Source organism: Arachis hypogaea, chromosome 11 (assembly GCF_003086295.3).
Source record: "Arachis hypogaea cultivar Tifrunner chromosome 11, arahy.Tifrunner.gnm2.J5K5, whole genome shotgun sequence".
Classification (NCBI taxonomy): Eukaryota; Viridiplantae; Streptophyta; class Magnoliopsida; order Fabales; family Fabaceae; genus Arachis; species Arachis hypogaea.
In genome coordinates this window covers 5220008-5242302 of record NC_092046.1, presented here as the reverse complement: position 1 = coordinate 5242302, position 22295 = coordinate 5220008, and the positions used below count along the sequence as shown (strand labels likewise).

The 22295-nt window shown below is 31.5% G+C and overlaps 2 protein-coding genes across 2 annotated transcripts; one reads left to right on the top strand and one right to left on the bottom strand.

Moving 5' to 3' along the window:
• The first annotated feature begins 287 nt into the window (after positions 1–287).
• On the top strand, positions 288–4814 carry LOC112720007 (uncharacterized). The gene is made up of 6 exons (XM_025770788.2): positions 288–622; positions 933–1516; positions 2566–2755; positions 2873–2937; positions 3334–3544; positions 4188–4814. The coding sequence occupies exons 1-6, from the start codon at positions 512–514 to the stop codon at positions 4437–4439; spliced, it is 1413 nt and encodes a 470-aa protein (XP_025626573.1). The 5' UTR covers positions 288–511; the 3' UTR covers positions 4440–4814.
• A 15342-nt stretch (positions 4815–20156) lies between these two features.
• On the bottom strand, positions 20157–21801 carry LOC112720861 (uncharacterized). Its single transcript, XM_025771954.1, has 3 exons — positions 21185–21801; positions 20557–21090; positions 20157–20472 (listed from the first exon to the last, which is right to left on the bottom strand). Exons 1-3 carry the CDS (start codon positions 21799–21801, stop codon positions 20157–20159), a joined length of 1467 nt encoding a protein of 488 aa, XP_025627739.1.
• Between the last annotated feature and the right edge of the window lie 494 nt (positions 21802–22295).

Here is a 22295-nt window from a genome sequence, read left to right as displayed (position 1 = left end):
AAATTTATCATAAATAAAAAAATTAAATATTTTTATTTAATACATATAAAATAAATATATTAAAAATTTAAATTTTTTATATTTTTAATAAAATTTTTTTTAATTTATAAATTTAATAAATCTTCTCTTTAATTAAACATGTGACATTTCTATTTTTTTTACTTGGGACGTGATGGAAACCTTTAACCACGTGTCTTGGATTGGGACTTGGTATTATTGCTCGTGCAATTGGTGGGGCCACTTGCCCACTAAACATAAAACACACTCACATTCACATCACACAACACAACGCAACACAATCTTCTCTCTCTTCCTTTCCAAAAAATAGGAACCAACCCCCCCTTTTCACCCCCAACACCCAAAAGACAAACATCACTATGAATAAAAGACACACTCCATTTTCACCACCACCTTTTTCTTCTTCTTCTTCTTCTTCTTCTTCTTCTTCAGTCTCTTCTCCTTCTTCTTCCATTCTTTTTCATTTTCTCCATATTTTCTTCCCTGATCCACTATGGTACTTTTCTCAATCAAGAAACAAACACCTCGTTCACCTTCTTACGTCTTCCCTTCAATAATTGGTCTCGCTCTCTTCTCCCTCACCGCACTCCTCCTCCTCTATAAGGTCCCTTACCTTTCCCTCTCAATTTCACCTCAATTATCTCATTCTTTCTTTTTTCTAATTTTCACATCACATTCTCTTTAATTACTTTACATTTTGAATCTTAAATCATTTTCTGAAGAAAAGGTGCAATTCATAAATGCATCAAAGTTGTTCTAATTGTTCGTCATATAACCCTAATCACTGTTTAAACTTCTTCAGGGGTTGCATTGAAATATAATAGATCTCGGATATAACAGTAATTTTTTTGCTTTTGAAGTTTCGGAGTGTTTAATTGACCGGTTTTGTTTATGTGGGGAATTTCGTCGAGCAGGTTGACGACGTCGTTTCGAGAACCGGAACCGTCGCGGGTCACAACCTAGAACCGACTCCATGGCACGTGTTCCCTATGAAGTCGTTTCCAGAAGAGACGCGCCAGAGCCGCGCGTACAGAATCATTCAATGCTCCTACCTCACGTGCCGCTACTCCTCTTCCACCCACGAACGACGCCGTTTCGAGGCGGCTAACGGTGCTTCCTCCTCCCCGAAGTGCCCTGACTTCTTCAGCGCGATCCGGCGGGACCTTGAGCCGTGGAAGAAGACGGGGATCTCAGAAAGACACGTGGCGGAAGCTCAGAAGCTCGCAGCTTTTCGGGTTGTGATTGTGGGTGGGAAATTATACGTGGATTGGTACTATGCTTGTGTTCAGAGTAGGGCAATGTTCACGATTTGGGGAATATTGCAGCTTCTGAAAAGGTACCCCGGGTTGGTGCCTGATGTGGATTTGATGTTTGATTGCATGGATAAGCCTACGATTCTCAAGGCTGAGCACCAGAATTTTCCTTTGCCACTATTTCGGTATTGCACAACAAAGGAGCACCTTGATATTCCTTTCCCTGATTGGTCTTTTTGGGGATGGTAAGTTTTTTTCCCCCTCTTGGGTTTGTGCCAAAATTCCATATTTGTTTGAATTTTACTAATGAGAAAGAAAAAAAAATGTAAACTTTATGAATGGGTAAGTGTGTGAGATATTTATTACATCTTTAAGGTAATGTCTAATGAATGATGTGTGGTGTATATTGTGCCTACTTTGGAATTTATTTCGTTTTGACTTTTTGCTTTTGGATTTTGTTGTGTATGTGTGCATGCAAGTTGGTGCTTTTTTGTGTGGTTTGATAAATTTTAAACTTTTTTTTGTTCAGCTGTTTGTTGTTTGAGATATGTTACTTTTCCATGCATGATAATTTTAAGAGCAACAGAAATGACATAAGCACATCAAACACACTTTGTGAATGTCATTCCTTGTATTGTATAATATTTGGATAGTAGAATAAGACTTCGTAATATGAGAAAGCGAAGAGATGTTCAGCCTTACACCATTTAGTTGAGCTTACACAATGCGTTTAACTGATTTGGGACTTGGGAGTGTTCATTCTCATTTTATTGATAAGCTCACTGGTAGAAAGGTTGCTGTGTAGTACAAACTGCTAGGTAGATCTATCAGAAAATGCAAATGCAAATCCTTCGTAATAAACAATTCTTACCCATTCAGCACTCTATGTGTTTATGTACATCACTTTTATAGTGGATATAAAAGATAATATTGGAGGTATATGATTTGGTTTAAGGAAGGTGAATGTAAGTTGAAGTGTTAAAGTGGCTTGAGGTAGAATTGATTTCAAGATTAAGTTATCTTATGCTACTTATGGCTCTTGTGCTGCCTTTTGCTGTTGTGAACTTGTGATAGATGTGTTTGTTCCTGTACTTTCTTTCAAATTCAGCTTGCTATCTGTCATAAAGGGTGTGGATAACAGGATAAGTGGGGAAAAGAAAGGACAGGATTCTAGGAACTAATGTAAATGACCTATGTTGATGTTTTATGATTTACCAAGAATTGCATGGTGTTTGTTAATTTTGGTGTATATGTTTGATGCAACGAGAACTTATGTTAAACATTTGTTGCTCAGGTCAGAGATAGACATTTTACCTTGGCAGGAGCAGTTTGCAGATATCAAGGTAGGTTCTAAAAAAGTAAGTTGGAGGAACAAGATTCCGCAGGCATACTGGAGAGGAAATCCAGATGTTGCATCCCCTATTCGTACTGAGTTACTGAACTGTAATGATTCAAGTAAGTGGGGAGCAACAATCATGCGTCAGGTTAGGTTACATTAATTGAATAATTTGCTCTTTAATCATACTTTGCAATATCAATTTATTGTTATTAGTTATTACTAAATTTTAGTTGTCTGATGTGTATTTTGATATGCATTGTAGGATTGGGGAGAAGCTGCAAGACGTGGCTTTAAGGAGTCAAAACTTTCAAAGCAGTGTAACCACCGGTGAGTACACTTATTTGTTATTTCTTCATGTTTGAGCATAACTTGGAATGCCAGTTTCGCAAGGAGCTGCACAATCTCATTAGATGGGTCATATTATATAAAAAATATGAATGAATTATTTTGAGCCATTATTGGTGCAAATCATAAAAAAGCCCTTTTGATTTCTTCTTTAAAGAATGCATGTATTTAGGAGTTAAGGGGATCAATATATAGACTTTTGTTTTACCTGACAGTTTCTTTTAATGCATTGGATACTTAAAAATGTTGCTCTTAGGACACTAGTTGGAAAAGTAAGTTCCATTTCAAATATCTGATTTATTTTATTTTATTTATTTTTATATTGGGATATTATCTTGGTGCTGATGATCACCCTTTTCTCTCTTCCTCTTCTTGTAGGTATAAGATATATGCTGAAGGGTATGCATGGTCAGTAAGTCTGAAATATATCCTCTCATGTGGTTGTGTTACACTAATTATATCACCCCAGTATGAAGATTTTTTCAGTCGTGGCCTTATTCCAAAACATAACTACTGGCTTGTTGATCCTCAAGATCTATGTCCATCTATAAAGCAAGCAGTAGATTGGGGAAATGAACATCCAGATGAGGTATATCTTTACTCATTCTTGCATTTCCTGGCCTTTAGTTTAATCCATGCTTATATATATATAGCTCCATGAGGACTGATATTGTGCTATACATTCTTGATATTATTTATTACAAAAAAATAAAAATGGGCATAGCATAGTTAAAACTCTTAAGTTACCCTTGAGTCTAACAAATCATTAAATAAGACATTAGTGATTTTTTTTTTAAAACTACAGAAAATGTTTCCCACTGGGATAAGGCTTTGTTGTTGTACAAAAAATGCTTGAACTTATCAAGTTTCTGTAGTTGGACATTGCTCGATATGGTTGTGAACCATGCTGACCCGAATCTTCAATTTAACTGCTTCAAATCAATGTTAATTTTTTCTCAATATACAAGGCGCAACATGATTAGGAATGGTTTTTGTCCACAAAACTTTAGTGAGCCAACGCTATAACATAATATTAGCAGAGGCAGTTACTGTATGATGCCATAGCATGGGAATGATGAGTTGCACATCTGGTACTGTACTTCAGCTATGTGTCTGCCAGTCCCATAACTTGTCTGCTACTTTGATTAAGGAACTTTATTTGTTGCCAAGATCTGTAACAGCACACCAATGAATTTGATTATTGATACAGTTGCTTTTTTGTGTTGCTATAGGCTGAGGCTATCGGGAGAAGAGGGCAGGATTTCATGGAAAGCTTGAATATGGATCGAATTTATGACTACATGTTTCACCTTCTTTCGGAATACTCGAAACTTCTGCAGTTCAAGCCTACTCCCCCATCTTCTTCCTTGGAAGTTTGTGTGGATTCTGTGCTTTGCTTCGCAGATGAGAAGCAGAGGGGATTCCTTAATAGATCAAGTACGTTTGCTTCACAAAGCCTTCCATGCACTCTCAAACCTGCCTAGAGAGTAATCTCAGTCACGTTGTTTTCTGCCAAAAAATACCACACAAAAGTATGGAACATCCAGTTACAAGAAGTTACATTGAATTAGCTATATACCACGGTTAGTGATATTGCTGGTATCAAAAGAAAAGTAAGTATATCATGTAAATTTATAGTGCCTTATAGTAGTTCATCATTTGCATGACTTAAGCTTTTGTAATAGGTCATTGCATATTTGGATTATATGATTCATTTGAGAGAAAAAAAAATCACGGGAATTCTTATTATTTCATTTTATTTTCCGGTCATCTTACTTTTTCCCATGGAGAGTGGATATGGTCATTCTTTATTTTATAATGTGACTTCTTTTTAATGATATTCTTATATGGTTGGTTAATATATTCATCTTAAATTTTATAGGGAAAAAAAAAATTATGTATGGAAGTGACAATAAGATCGAAATAATTTATAGTCAATGTTTGGTGAATGTGTCTTTTTCATCATAACGGAATACGATTATAGTCTTCCAAGTTTTAAGGATAGGAAGTTCGTCAATAACATGAGTTTATTGTATTTACTTTTTCTTCGACGGGCATAGTGTTTGGTAAAGTGTGATTTTGTTTTATACTTTTAAGTGGAACTAAGAGAAAATATATAAAAGAAGATATTGAATGGTAAAAAGTCACACTTTATCAATCAATTGAAGAAAAAATTCAGAGGATCTACTCCTCTCGTATTTTTATTGTGGCAATCAACAATCCCAGCTCTCGATGAGAAGAATGTCACCATTACTTATGACCAAAAAGAAAAAAAAAAGACAGAACTGCCTTTACTAGACGAGTGGGAAAATACTACTATTTATTAAGGCAAAAGCAAGAACTATCTAAATGATGTTTGGTCGGGGAGGGTGTAAATTCTGTGGACAGTTTTCATGAGTTCCTGTTTTATTTTCTACACAATATAAATAGGTAGCTTTTATTCATAGGAGGACATAAAATGTCCAAATTTAATCATGGAAATCTAATATAAGTGATAGTTGTTTTTAAGTGGCTTAAATATTTTTATGGTTTCTTAGACTTTGAAAAGGGGTTGAATTAAGGTTCTTGAAGAATTTTACTCTTTTTCACTTTGCAGGAAACAAATTATGTAGGAGATTATTTTCTTTTTATCTCATATAGTTTAGAACAGAGCAATGAAGTAATGGAAGATTATTACAACCATATATTCTAGTTCAACTTTCAAATGTAAACGAGGCTTAAGTTTAGTTTTTGTTATAAACAATTGATAGAATTTTTACTATAATCAAACGAATTACAACCATCAATTCTAATGAATCAAAAACCTAATTCATCAATAACCTATAAACTCAAACCAAGTCCATACACCACCAAGCTCAAATCAAGGTTATCAAGCCAAAATGCCAAATACACCAAATAACACTAACAATTCAAGCTATTAGTTCATAATCCAACCAATGTTTATCATTTATCAATTATTGTTAATTTTAATTCTAAACTCAACAATTTTATCCTAAATCATTGAGAAAAACGTGTGTGCTGTAATCTCAAATAAAAGAACCAAAATAGCCTTGTGAATTTGCATTCCTTGATGAGATGGGTTACGCGTTTCTTCAGATTTCCGACATCCTGGGTATAATGATGTGCAGTTAGTACCTGTTTTAATTTCGTAGGTTTGCTCTCGTTAATAGTGATTTGTTGAGGATCCTACACATGCAAGTCATGTTTTCACTTTTCAGGGTTCTTTTCGTATCAAGTTTTCAGTTTATGCCAAGAGAAAATCCTCATCCTTTTACTAGAAATTTTATTTAACTGAGGTCAATTTATTATAAAATAATGGTAAGTATGTGTATATGCTATAATAATACGTGAATGTTTTACAATAGGATAACCTTAGTTGATTCATTAATATTACTATTATATGCTTTTAATCGGATATGTAACATGTAAATCCATAATGTTTGAACAGAAAAAAAAAAAAAACGTTTAGCGTGATAAAGCAAGCGAGGTGGTCGCCGTTTAATGCGATAGTAGTAGTGTAAGGTAGGGGTCTTCAAATTCAAACCAATTTAAATTAAACCGCTCATCTAATTCAATTCAAATTGAAAATCGATTAAAATCGCACTAATTCGAATTTGATTGGATTATATTTTTTGCAAACCATTAGATCGGATTGGATTTCGGATCTAATTTTCATAACCGATCCAATCAAATTCAAACTGCACAATGTGCTATAATACTATTATTTTATTATTATATTTATAATTATATTATAACATGTTCAATTTTTTTATATATTTTTATATTATTCATATATTATTATTATTTAATAAATATTTTATATTCAAAATGTTATTTATTTATTTATTTATTTTAACTAACCTATAATTTTATTTCTATTGTTATGTTATTGTTGGCTTTTTAAGATATTGTTAAAACTTGTTATGTCATTGTTAATTATTTAAAATTTGATGTTGAGACTTGTTAAATGTATTTAATTTTTTTAATTTATAAAACAGCTTTGGATCGGATCGGATCAGATTTTTTTAAAAAAAATATCAAATTCAAACCGCACCGCAAATAAAATTAGTATTCGAATCGGATGAATTTTTCACTCAAAACCGATCCAAACCGCACCGCAAACACGTAGTGTAAGGAATGATATTGGTGATAAAGAACGAAACTAGTATATGTATTCATGTACGGAAAATATTTGATATTTTATTTATATTTGAAATATTTTTAACAAAAAATATTTTTTAATATATTTAATTTTAAATTAAGTTTAATTTATTCTTTTTATTCATGCAAATACTAAACAATAATACATAATAAAAAATTCAAAAAATAATTAAATTAATTAAAAAAAAATAATATACATTGATATTTTATTTTTATGAGAAAATATGTATACATATAATTTTTTGTCTTTAACATTGATCGTTACATATCTATAAGCTGTATCTCTGTTTCGGTATCAAATGAAATTTAAATATTATTTATATAAAAGTTTTTATCCAAATACAATATATATATATATATATATATATATATATATGAAAAAATTAAATACAATTAGCAACAAAGAGATATTAATTAATTAAATAGTACTTGATCATCTCAATTTGTCAAAGACCTCTGTATATAATATTAATCGGACAATTCTCAAATACCCTTTCATGATTTTGAATTAAAACCTTTATTCTTTACTTGCTCTTAACTTTTGAAAGTTTCACATATAACTATCCGTATGAAAAAATTGGTCTTAGTAAGTACAAATTTATTGTTTTCAGCATCTATCTTTGAATCTTGTTGATTGTCATACCAAATGATATTATTAATAAAAATTGTTTTTTCTAAAACTTAAGTGAAATACTATCATTATTTAGAATCATATTATTTGTGGGATTAATGCAATTTTTTTTATTTTAGTCTTTGTTAATATTTCGCATTCAATCAAGTAATATTTAAGTCTTTTAACGTATAATTAATCGTGTACTATTGCATAGGTATTTAAAAATACATAAAAAAAAAATAGCAGTGCAAATGATAGTATGTAAGATGCGCCGGGGTGAAAATGACGGTGCAAATTAAATCGGAAATTTTTAGAAACTGTGACTATATAATAATGGGTAAAGTATATTTTTTATTTTTAAAATTTTTTAAAAGTTTTAAAAATATTTTTAAGTTTTATTTTATTTTAATTTTGTCACAGAAATTTTTTATTTGTATCAAATATGTTTTTGATGGCTAAATTTTTAAAAGAATTTAAAACTAATTTAACAATAATACATTAAAATTATACTTGATTTGCTTGTGTTGAAAGTTATTCTTATGAAATTGTTATTGAATTGATCTTAAATTTTTTAAAAAATTAATCATCAGGAATATATTTAATGCAAATTAAAAACTTTTGAGACAAAATTAAAACAAAATAAAACTTAAAGATATTTTTAAAACTTTTATCAAATTTTAAAAATAAAAAATATACTTTACCCTATAATAAATATGCTTATTCTTTAATTTTGCAATCGAAAAATCCGATGTGCTTCAATTAAGCTTTACCGGTATGCTTTATATTTTATAAGTGGAATTATTTTAAGAAATTAAAATAATCAAACAAATATATTTTTCTAAATTCATGTACTTCTCAAAAATTTCTATTAATAAAAAGTGTAGAATCGTAATTGGTATTTAAAGTTTTCGTTATTCCTGAAAAAATTATAAAATAATATATTATTTAGAATTTATAGTTATATTTTTTTTAGATCAGTAATAAATAACTCGACCTTTTTAGGGAGTACAGAGTACTAATGTCAAGTGATTAAATTTAATCCCCTTCGGCATTGCCATCAAGGACCAAATCAACCACAAGAAACAGATCAGCCAATAGACATAAACTAATAGTCAAGTAAACAAACATACATAATCAAAACATTCCTCAAATGCAATACGTTGAAATGAATATTATAAAAATATTATTATAAAAATATTATAGTTATATATGTATACCTAAAAATATTATAAAAAAATATTTATAGTTAAAACTCTTAAATTTTTTAAATTGTAATATAATGATATACTGTTCATTTAAGTGATTTTGTATATTCATGTGATTTTGTATATACTCAATGAATTATCTTGCGAAATTTTTAAACAATGTGCATTTCAATTACTCTTATATCACATGAAGATAAAATAGTTAAAAATATAATATCTAAAATTTAAAAAACAAAATTAATAAAACTATATTTTTTTAAAACTTACCATATCTCATCAATTTCTAGCACAACGAAAAAATAACTTCAAAATTTATTAGAGACCTTTAATTTTTTTTTCAGAAGACCAATTACATCTAGAATTTTAAAAATACAAAGTGTTATTACCTTAAAAAATCATCAAAATAAATTGATACAAATAATTTTAATTTGAATTATACAATTCTTACTATCAAATGCGAGTCTTTTCTTTTTTTTTCTTAGAGTATTTCTTTGTACATTTCAAAGCAAAGCAAATTTATTAGGATCGAAGAGTTTTTAACCAAATGCAAAATAGTATCTTTTATGAAGTAAACCTTATATTTATGTCTAGTTGGCTTGAACCCAATATTATTTTGACCTACGCTAAAGTTAGTTATAACATAAACACTTTCTTTAGATATCTTTTTTTTTCAAATAAAGATACTTCTAAACTTTTTATTGTGCATTGTATATGAAAATTCTTCTAAAATAATATCACAATAAAAAAATTAAAAATAATAAAAAATAAAAAATAAAAAATTAATTTAAAAATGATATATTATATTACCTCTTCATTAAGTAAAACTATTTCGATTGAAATTTTTTGTGTATGTGTTTTAAATTATTTGACACTTTATAATCGATTATTTTAACCTTAAGTTTTCAAACTTTATGTCTAGATGTTATCTTGAGAATTTTAATAAGATCAGACTTGCAAAGAAATTAAGATAAAATAAAAAATAAAAAATGTAAGCAAAAAACTAATTAAAAAATTACATCTTCCTCTATATAATAGGAAGACAGTTTATGATTCATTAGTTGACAAGTGGTGATATTCTTTAATGGACACGTATTCCTTTACAAAACAATAAGATAATTTAAAATTTGAAAAGAAATGAAAGTGCACCTGATCCGGTTATCTTAATTTTTAGTATATATAGGCATAACATACCGGACCTAATTATTTTCATTTGAGATTCTAAAAAAAGAATTGAGTTGCAAAATCAAAAAAGAAAAAAGAGAATCACACACACTAGACATGTCTGAGAGCTTCGACAACTTGCGTGATGTGAATCCAAGGAAGCTTGGCTGGAACTTCAAAGTATACACCATAAGGGTTTGGGAAGAGCCTAGCAGGTTTAACGAGAAAGAGCTTGCTAGCATTGACTTGATTATTCAAGATAGTCAGGTAAATATATTTACTTATTTTGAATCTCCTTACGGATTACTGATAAGTTGTTTTTGTCAATGAGATTTATCTTTTAACACTATCATGTTGGGTTATACAAAAGGTACCAGGATGCGTGCGTCAATACCCAAACCTTGGCTCAAAAGTGGAGGGGAAAAATTGTTCAGTTTCAGTTGTACAACATGTGCAACTTCATTGTCCATGATAAAAAAAAATGCATCGCCGATAATACCTGGTAGATGGACTTTGATATTTTCTCAAAGGACAACTGTGAATCCATTTCAAAATCCTACCTTTCCACTAGAAGCTTTCCGTTTTAGAACCATATCGGACATTATCAACGCAGAGAGGTTGGACGGCACCGAACTTTTTGGTAAGTTTATTGCATTTACCTGGTAGCCATATCCTTTATGCTTTTACATAAAAAAGTTGAACCAAAACTAAAGAGTGGTAACATTCAACACTATTTTGTAAATATGCAGATCTAATTGCTGAAGTTGTTGAAAAAGAAGATCCTAGGGATTTGGTTACAAGCAAAGGAAAAGAGACAAAACGATTGGCTATTGTCCTAGAGGATTTAGAGTGTGTGTTCTATCATATTGTGTGTAGTTTTACAAAAACTCCAGTGTTCTTTTCAATTAATAAGTTTCTTATGGTTTCCTAACACAGCAACAACCGAATCGGGTGCACAATGTTTGCCATATGGTTGATCAAATCCTACCACATCTTGAGGAGGATAGAGTCGAACCGCTTATAGTCGTGTTACAATTAATAAAAGCAACAAGGTGGAACGGAAAATCATCAGTGCAGAGTCATTTCAATGTTTCCCAATTGCACGTTGACCCTGGATTGAAAGAGATAGTTGGGTTTAGAAACATGTTAGTTATTTTGATGTAATACACTCCAAGCATAGAATAATAATTGGAAATTTGGGAAAAATAATAAGATTGTCTTTTCATTTAATAATTGGAAATTTCAACAGAAATGGAATGTATTGCAGTTGATAATCTCTATTTTAACTTTTAATTAATCACACCATTTTAACCTGGAAGGTTGCTCGGAGGTGCAACCTCATCCTCTATGAGGATAAGTCAGGTTTTACCGCATGGTCCATGGTCAGGCGCTGAAGAGTTGACACAAGGTAATGCTTCAGTGAAAACAATAGAGGACATCCTGAATCAAAAGGAGATAATTAGAAATTTAATTATCCACTTAAAAATAAATTCAATAATTACCAAAAGACTCTCTAGAGTTCAAATTTATGAGGGAATATATGATCATACAGAAAGGTCCCACTTGGATGGTTGGAACTATTGTTTCAATCAATGTAAGCAAGAATGATTGGTTTTATAAGTCGTGCAGGAAGTGTCCAAAAAAAGTTGATACTCCTGTTGGCAATAGATATGAATGTGGAAAGTTCGGTCACATACACGGATGTGCTGCACTAAGGTATATTGTATACTTCCATTTGACAAAACTCATGCATTCCTATATAGTTTTGTTGTATCATTCTTATATTAAATTAATGAAGGATTTATGTATGTATCCTGAATATGTGTGTTCTGTGTGCATTCATTTCAAGATTCAAGGTGGAGGTGATGGTTTTTGATGGCACTGGAAGCATCAGATTGCTTCTGTGGAACAAGAAAACAATGATGTTGTGTGGCAAGCGCGCTGAACAGGTTATGGAGGAGAAGGTGAGTTCAATATTAAGAGATATTAGAAGTAGTTGTTGTATAAAGTAAAGTTGGTAAAACCTTAACCTGGACATTGTTCCCATTATCCACCAAAATGTAGGTCTCTACAGAAGATGACTATCCACCAACTTTTGATAATATGATGGATAAGAGAGTGCTCTTCAAGCTAAATGTTAAGTCCGGTAATATTAGTCAATATGATCCAGTGTATACAGTCATGAGGGTATGCGATGATAAAGATATAATTGAAAAGAACACTCCTAAGGAAGTGTCCACTACTCCTACCATTAATAACACTGTATGTAGTCCTGTTCAAAGTAAATATATCATGATCTGGTAGAGTATTTACCTGTTTTCTTTACTATAAAATCTGAATAGAAAAATGGCATTTCTATTTTGTTTTATAGGAAAATGGTTGTAGCAACTCTATTGATATGTCAGGCAGTGTTGTCAACCTTAATACTGATTCTGATATGCAACCTTCTTTGGTACGTTGTAATGATTTATTAGGAGAAATTTTAGTTATGTTTCATTTGCTAACTACCACTTAGAGGATGACAATTATGATTTTATAATTTCAGGATGTTCCTCAGGAGTGTATATCATCACTAAAGTGCAAGACTCCAGCAAAAAGGTCCAACAATGGAGAAAAGGGTGGCTCACCATCTGTGAATGAAATTGAAGATGAAGGGCAGCTATCAACTAACCGTTTCAGTAGGAAGTCAGGAAAAAGGTCTAACATCCAAATCATTGAAGAAGATAATTGATAGTAGTATTAGTATGTTGAATATGGGGATTTTACTACAAGTTATGTTCAGATGCATAAAACATTTGGAAATTCAACAAGAGATTGATAATTAGAAATGTGACTAGATCATTATCATGTTAAGTACCTTAATGTTGTTAACCTCAATAGATGGTGGCTATTATGTTGCACGAGTCATTTGTATTAACTGCGAACCTGATTAGGATACATTAACTAATGTCCTCAGTCAAACTCTATAAACTAAAATAATTTTCAGGATTGTGATAATGTGCGAATTTGAGGATTTTATGTATGAAAGTGCACCAGAATTTGAGGATTTTATGTATGAAAGTGCACCAAAAGTTTTGCATAAGCTTTCAATAATTTTGGTGAAAAGTAACTTGAATATGCCCACAAAATTAGGTTAGTATTTCCTGTCTCATGGACGCCTAAAGTAGTCTAAATTGTAGCTTATACCTTAGTTTAAACTATATCACTTATTCATCAAATTAAATATTGTAGCTCGAATTATATTTCCTAACTTAACAAATATGACCCCAAATTAAAGCCTCCAATAAACTACGGTCTAAATTGTAGCTTATACCCCCGATATTTTAATATTGAAAAATAGATTGATTAATGTTCCCATATAAGTGAAGGAAATCTTACCGGACCAAGATATTTGATACATTGAGTTTGAAGTTTAGTACACGGGCACTTCTCGAGATTTACTTCTCTTCCTTCTCCAATGTCTACTTCTCTTCCTTCTCCAATGTCAATCCTGCAATTTCAAATCAGAAGCTTAATTTCAAACTTCATTGTCTAAAATTAGCCAAAAATTGTAACAAAAGAAACTATTTTACAAAGAATATTACCAGTAAAAGAAGGGTTTTCTGCCTTGGCACTGAAGCCATTTATCATAATAGAAGTGCAAATTGTGTCCATAGCGATGGCGCGGGTCAATCTGTTTTACCAAACAAAAATTGGTCAGTAACATAACCGATCATCAACTAAAATATTTATTTTCTATAAGTTTACAAAGCTTAATTGTGGTATCTATTTTCTATCACTAAAATTTTGAGAATTATTAGGACATGTAAGCTGCTATAGTTTATGATTTATTCATATATAGCTAAAGATTTTTTTGCACAATCAAATTACAACTTATTATGTTTATTATTTATATAGATACAGATAATTCTGAATTATTTGCTTCTATTTTGCACAGTTCTTTTGTATTAGGCATTAGAAAGGTCTAAGAACCTTTTAGAGATTTGTTCTTTGCATAGAGAAAATCATAAATAAATTTGCACAGAGAAAATTAGCGCTAAGCGCTTTAACTTTATATGTCCAAGAGAAGTAGCAAGAAAAAGTTTGTTAGGATAGCTGTAACATCAGGATTATTTTAATCTCTGTTTTGAAAATATTATCTGCAAACTGCTTTCCTCACAAGAAATCATATAAGCTGAAAATGGAATGAAGTGACCAATTAAATAAAAACTATATTGGGCTTTGAACATTCAAAAGATATATAAAGACCGAGTCGGTTAATATATTTATCCACTATCACACTCTTCCTATATATAAATATAGTAGAAATAAGTAAACCAATGAACCAATGAAGTGACCATTTGATTAAAAACTATATTGACTTTTTAGCTGTTAGAAAGATAAAGACTGAGTCGGTTAACATATTTATCCACTATCACACTCTTCCTGTATCTAAAATATGAGAACCAATGAAGATTAACATATTAAAAGTATCTGAAATTTTGGGTGCTTACAAAGTTGGTGGTACACGTTCTTAGTTTAGGTCAAAACATAGATAACCGTGATTAATATGCATGGTTCATCGACATGACAATACCATGCTTATGTCTTCATCGCAAAAAACCATATAAGCCGTATAAGGAATGAAGTGTCAATTAGAACAAAAACCATTTTGATCTTTACTATGTAAGAGAGATATGGTCTGATTTACTTGACAAAACCCTAGATGCATACTGACACACCTCCTAGATATACTTTATGCGTAGATGAATCACCGACTATTAGCATATTTTAAGTATATAATAAAGAAAGCTTAGGTTGTCATCAAAATGTCACAAGACTAAGAAAGGCAAAAAGGAAATTGATCATACATTAACAAATAGAAAAAAAGGTTTTCAAATATCAAAGACACAATGCAGTAGTTGACTAACTATAAAAATCATATGTAAAAAGTTGACATGTATATATTTACTTTCTATGATTATGCTGTTGACCGATGAGGCTGCAGTGAATCAGGACCAGAACAAAAAATGAAAAACTAAAATATCAACCTCATTGCGCCTGCAAATAAATATAATATTTGGGACATTGGGAGAGAAATGGGTCAGGCATTGAAGTCTAAGTAAGGTTAAAAGCAAACTTTATTTGTGAAAAAACAGTAACTGAGCAATGCAACGCTATGAAAATTCACCAATTAGGCTTTTAGGTTTCTATATACTTAAAATTCTTTACAGTCCACATACAAATAATATTTAGATGATAACCAAAAGAAGTTGTACAAATTTTCAGAAATTTGCTTATTTCTTTTGACGAATATTAAACTTAAAGACTATTGGGCAGCATAAATACCTTATGTATCTAATAGAACTTTAGGAAAATATTTTAAAGGGTACAACGGATATTATTATATAAATAATTCATGTAAATATTTTGGAGTACACAAATAAATAATTATATAGATAACATTAAATAATAGGTTCGATTTATCCGTCAAAAATCAGAGTATAAAAATATATATTATATAAGTCATAAGTGAAGAAGAATTATATATTTTTTAGATTATTTAGCATATAAACACAAATAATTACATGTATTATTTATATTTAAAAATTAAATTTAGTACGAAATATATGCGCTATATTAATGAAGTTAAAAAACAGGACATGTATACTGGCACAGTTATGAATATTTGTTGGCTTTTTAAATGGAAATTTTCGGTATTAAATTGACCAATAAAAATTAATTTCATGTTTTTTTTACATGTTTAATTTATTTATAGCTTTTTAAATGGTTTATTCATAAGCTTAAAAGGCTAAATCTTCTATGTAAGTACATGTTCGTAACTATAATATATTAAGCTTATAAATAAAGTAAACATGTATTTTAGGACTTAGTAAGAGATTAAAAAAATATTAATTAAATGATTGACCAGTAAAACAAAACAATTGATTCAGCGTTTTTTTGCTAAAAGATTTATTTATAAGCTTAGAAAGCTAAAATTTCTACATAAATATATGTTCTTAACTGAGTATGAATTAACCTTATAAATAAATTAAACATGTGTTTTAAGGGTTAGTAAAAGATTAAGGAAATATTAATTATATAATTGACCAATATTTTACAATTTCTATATAAATACATGTTCGTAACTGTAATGGATTAAACTTATAAATAATTATAATTATACATGTAATTTAGTTGTTATTCTAGTGAATATTTGCTCGCTTTCTAAATTGAAATTTTCAGTATTAAATTGACCAATAAAAAATAATTTCATTTTTTTATATGTTTAATTTATTTATAAATTTTTAAATGGTTTATTCATAAGCTTAACAAGCTAAATTTTCTATATAAGTACATGTTCGTAACTATAATATGTTAAGCTTATAAATAAAGTAAACATGTATTTTAGGAGTTACTAAGAGATTAAAAAATATTAATTAAATAATTGACCAGTATAAAACAGCTGATTCCGCGTGATTTTGCTAAAAAGTTTATTTATAAGCTTAAAAAGCTAAAGTTACTACATAATTATATGTTCTTAATTAATTGAGTATGAATTAACCTTATAAATAAATTAAACATGTGCTTTAGGGGTTAGTAAAAGATAAAAAAAATATTAATTACATAATTGACCAATTTTTTACAATTTCTATATGAATACATGTTCGTGAGATTAAGCTTATAAATAAGTTAAACATGCACTTTAAGAGTTAGTAATAGATTAAAAAAATATTAATTATATATTTGACAAGTAAAAACCATATTTATGCTTATACTCTAAAGATTAATTATATAATTAATCAGTAAAAAAAAATTATACAATACTCTAAAAAGTTTATTTATAAGCTTATAAAGATAAAATTTCTATATAAATACATATTTATGTAAAAACATAATTCATCGTATAAATATTATAGATTAAGCTTATAAATAAATTAAACATGTACTTTAGGAATTGGTAATAAAAGCCAAAATTTAGAATTATAATATTAAAAAGTAAATAACAATAAGGTATTTTTTCACATAAGAGTTTATTGAGAAGCTTAAAAATACATGTTCGTAACTGTACTGAATTAAACTTATAAATAATTATACATGTAATTTAGTTGTTAGTAATAAATTAAAATAAATATTAAATATATAATTAACCAGTAAAAAATAATTTGGTACTTTTTTAATCTTTATCTACAAGCTAAAATGCTAACATTTCTATATAAATATACTTAAGTAGTATAGATCAGGACAACACAAGTTTCTTATGCTTAAAAATCACTCAATTACTAACTTTATCAAATCAGTTATCCCTTCCTGTTTTCAACCTAAGATGAGTGATATTTCACCTAAGAGATTATCCCTTCCTTATTTCGACGACGACTTAGTGTGGATGATCTTTGTTAGGGCCGATCCCAAAACGGTGGGAAGAGCCCGATGCTGCAACAAGAAATGGAACGGCAAGCTATCAGCTCCATTTTTTGTCAGCACTACAACAATTCCTTAAGATAGCGACGGTTTTTTTGCGGCAGTTTTGTAAATGCGCCGCGAAAAGACAAATTGCGGCACATATAGCGGCGGTTAAAGGTTGAGGCGGCAATCAGGCCGACATTTAGCGGTGGTTTTCTTTAAACCGTCGCTATATTGCCGGTCAGATTAACATTTCGTGGCGTCTTTTCGAAAACCACCGCGATATGTCCGCCGGTGACTTCTTGTTAGGCATTTTGCGGCGGTTACGTTTAAACCGCCGCAAAATGCATATTACCACATATTCCATTGTTGTCTTTAGTAATAACCATCTAGGTATAATCTATTTAAGTAACGATTACTAACTGAAGATACTTATGTTTAAATCATTGTTACTTAAACTCGTAACACTTTTTCTACATTTGTTTTACGTTAAAAATATTCACAAGTTACTTGTAAACTATATATGTTAACTCATGTGAACAAATTTACCAATAAGATTTTTTTGATGACGTTATTAGCATTTAAAAACTGCATTCAATCATGGATGTAAAAGAAGAAAATACAATCAAACTCTAATATTTATGAAGTTAAAACAAAGTTCTAGAGAGCATGAATCAAAGTTACTCCTCTTTGAAGTTATGCCTTACTAAACCTAAATCAAGAATAAACACGTACAACTGCGACCCAAATCATTAAACTAAGGAAATCAGCGTAACTGTTATATTAAAAGATCAAAATTTCTCTCCAATATCGCATTGACCCGGCGAAAAATACTCTGTTATGAATCTATGGGCTTCACGTTTCAGAGGATCTGATATTTCATCTCCATACCATGGCATTTTATTTATATCAAAGCACATTTTCTTAACATGTATATCATCTTGTTTATCTTGTTGGTCTTCTAAAGTTTCTTCCTCTTCATCCGGAACCTTATTCAGATCAAACTGCATGGATCTATCGATTGCGACAGAGGATACATCATCTAAAATGTCTTCTGAATCAGACTCTTTTCCATCTAGACTGTCAGAAACTATTTCTCCGGAATATTCAGGTAAGACTAAAAATATCAACATGCACATAATAGAATGAGTATACATAGAAGAAATTGAGAACTCTGGAGTCATTAAATACTGACTTAGAAAAAAAACCAAACTACAAGATGCTAAGACAATTTTAAAACTAAACGCAATATATTCGATAATTACCATCACCCTTGTTAGTAGTTTGGGAAATTTTCTTAAACAGAAGCTCTATAGCAATTGTTGTGCTTGTAGAGGATGACGAAAAGTCCTCATTTTTCATCGATCCTGTTCCACCGTCATGTTATGTTCACTATTGTTTTCAAAACATAACACTACTGAAATTATATTGCTTAGTACATAGCAAGATTATGAAAAATGCAACCCTAAGAAAAACAACTGTAGAAGGTTTATAGATTTAACGTAAACTAACTTTTTCGTATTAAAATCGTTGAAAGAATCAAAAAGTCTGCTTTTACTCATCTAAATTCACAATAACATAAATATTTAACTGCAAAAAAAAAAAAAACTACACAAGTATAAAGTAACCAAAGAAAACAACGTACAACGCTGAGATTATTTAACTTAGTTTATGACAGAAATATCATTTTTAAATTACATTAAAATGCATCATACAATGCATTACGCGACATCATCGAAATTCTCTGAGGCATTTTCTATGAGGTCTTCTATATTTTCCTCCCTTGTCAACAGTAAATCTCCAATGTCACCTTCCGCTGACATGTTCAACCCTGGCTGTGGAGAAAAACCAACTTCAGCTTCTTCATTCTCTTCTCCCATATCATACAAATCTCTTGGTTTCACATGAACCACAACACTCCATTCTTTAGCTACTTCATCATCCACATAGTATACAAGCTGACCCTCTGATGCCAATATGTACGGTTCATCTTCTTCACGATTACCAGTGTGTATTGGACGAGAGAAATTAACGCTGGTAAGCCCCAAATGGTCTTGTTTGATGCCTCTACTGGTAGTGGTATCAGCCCAAACACATTTGAACAATACCACTGTGAAGGAACAGCTATAATTTAATTCAATTATGTCTACAATTTTTCCGTAATACGGAACACCACCAACAGCCACTCTATTATCACGCATGCTTGCATAACTTCTTGTATTAGATGATACATATACTCCACTATTTTGTGTTTTCATCTCGTTTTCCTTTGAGATAGTTCTAAACTTGTACCCGTTAACATTGTACGCCCCAAAACGTCTGGCCTAAATCATGGGACCGCACGCAAGCAACTGCAGGTCTTTCGATTGAAGCGTACTTTCCATAAGAACCTGGAACCACATAACATTCATGCTTTATATTAAAATCGGTTTTCATTTAGTACTAACTCCAGGCTAAAAAAACATTGGTCAGGTTAATATTTTGTCAACCTTATGCTTAAACCAGTGAGGAAATTCTGCATGGACGACACTATCTATCTTAGCTTGCGATCTTGTCTGATGACGCAAGCTTCGCTTTGTGTTTTCCCTAAATGTACTTTATTGGAGAGAACAAAATTAGTCTAACTAGTCATTGGGAGAAAAGAGTTATATTGGTGTTTTAGAAATACATGCGTATACTTACTCAAGGAACGGAACCATGGCATCACAGTTGACTAGCACATGACGATGAGCTTGATGTTTTTCCATTGGACTGAGTTCGAAATGCGATACAGCCCCTAATGCCTTTCCAATAGCTGGGAACATACTTTCCCCTGAATTATGACGAACGTCAATGGGCTCATCATCAACTCGCCATGGTCGGTTGATTCTAGTCTCAATATTATCCAAATACCTAGAACAGAAAGTCAGGATTTCCTCAGATAAATAGCCTTCTGCAATTGAGCCTTCCAGTTGTGCCCTATTACGAACATATTGCTTCAGACGTCCTAAATACCTTTTATATAAATACAATGAAACGCTTAGTATATACATAATTAATCGAACTAAATGTACTAAAGGGATTTATCAAATAGCTAACCTTTCTATTGGATACATCCACCTATAATGTACTGGTCCACCAAGAGTAACTTCATCAACGAGATGCACGGTGAGGTGAACCATGACGGTGAAGAAGGATGGAGGAAAAATCATTTCCATCTGACACAAGATTTGCACAACATGATTCTGAAGCTCAGCAAGCTGCATAGGGTTTATGGCTTTCCTACAAAGTTCTCGGAAAAATGACGACAAATTTGCAATCACATTGGACACAGGAATCGGAAGTGCATTCTTCACTAAAATTGGGAGTAATTGTTCCATCAGAATATGACAGTCATGACTTTTCAACCCAGATAACTTGCACTGTCGCAAATCAACACAACGAGCAACATTGCTAGAGTAACCATCTGGAAAAACCACATTCTGCAAAGTCTTTAGGAATACATCTCTCTGTGAATTCGACATCGCAAATATTGCAGAAGGATATTTACCACCTTCTTCCGGCCATAATTCAGGCCTTATACCCATGCATTGTAAATCTCTGCGAGCTTTAACATTGTCTTTAGATTTGCCGCTATCGTTTAAGATAGTGAAGACTACATTGTCGCACACATTTTTTTATATGTATCACATCGAGGTTATGACGCAACATCTGATCCTCCCAGTACGAGAGGTAAAAGAAAACACTCTTCTTCTTCCAATGCGAGTCATCTTCATCCACATCCTGGCCATTGCGTCTTTTTTTGGATGTCACACTTGAACTCTTCCCAAATGAAACGTGCACATTTGACTGTTGCCTCAATACATCTGTTCCGGATAACTTCTTTGGCGGATCTCTACCTTCGACCTGCCCGTCAAATCTATTTCGGTCTAGTCTGTATTTGTGTCCCTGATTTAAAAAGCATTGATGGCCCATGAAACACCATTTTTGACTGTCTTTCAGCCGATGTGGCTTAGCATCCAAGTTACACGTAGGACAGGCTAACCCACTATGCGTATTCCAGCCAGATAGGTTTCCCAATCCTGGAAAGTCGCTGATAGTCCATATCAGTGCCGCACACATCTTGAAAGTGTTTCCCTCTTTGGCATCATAGGTTTCAACGCCATCCCATAATTGCTTCAACTCATCTATCAAAGGCTGCAAATAAATATCTATGTCGTTACCTGGCATTTTCGGCCTAGGAATAAGCGTGGATAGGATGAAAGATGTCTGCTTCATGTAAAGCCAGGGTGGTAGATTATACGGAATAAGAATCACAGGCCAGATGGAGTACTTTGTGCTCATATTCCCAAAGGGATTAAATCCATCGCTCGCCAAGGCTAGGCGAACATTGCGCGGATCCGCCGAAAAATTAGTATACTTTGCGTCAAACTTTTTTCATGCTTCAGCGTCCCTTGGATGCCTAAGGAAACCATCGTTATTTGATGCCTGTGAATGCCATAACATATCACTCGATGTCTTGCTGCACATGAATAACCGCTGCAGTCGTGGTATGAGGGGAAAGTAACGAAGGGTTTTGGCTGCTATAGGTTTTCCATTTCTCTTCACTGGTATGTTGAGCCTAAGAATAGAGCCCTTTTTAGTCTTCTGCTTCCATCTTGAACACCCACATTTCTTGCACCTAGTCAGGTTCGCATCATCACCTCGGTACAACATACAATCATTTGGACAAGCATCTATCTTGGCGTATTCAATACCCAACTTTCTTATTGTCTTCCTAGCTTCATACACTGTATTCGGAAGTTTTGCTTGTTCGAATGCGTCCCGCAGTAAGTCAA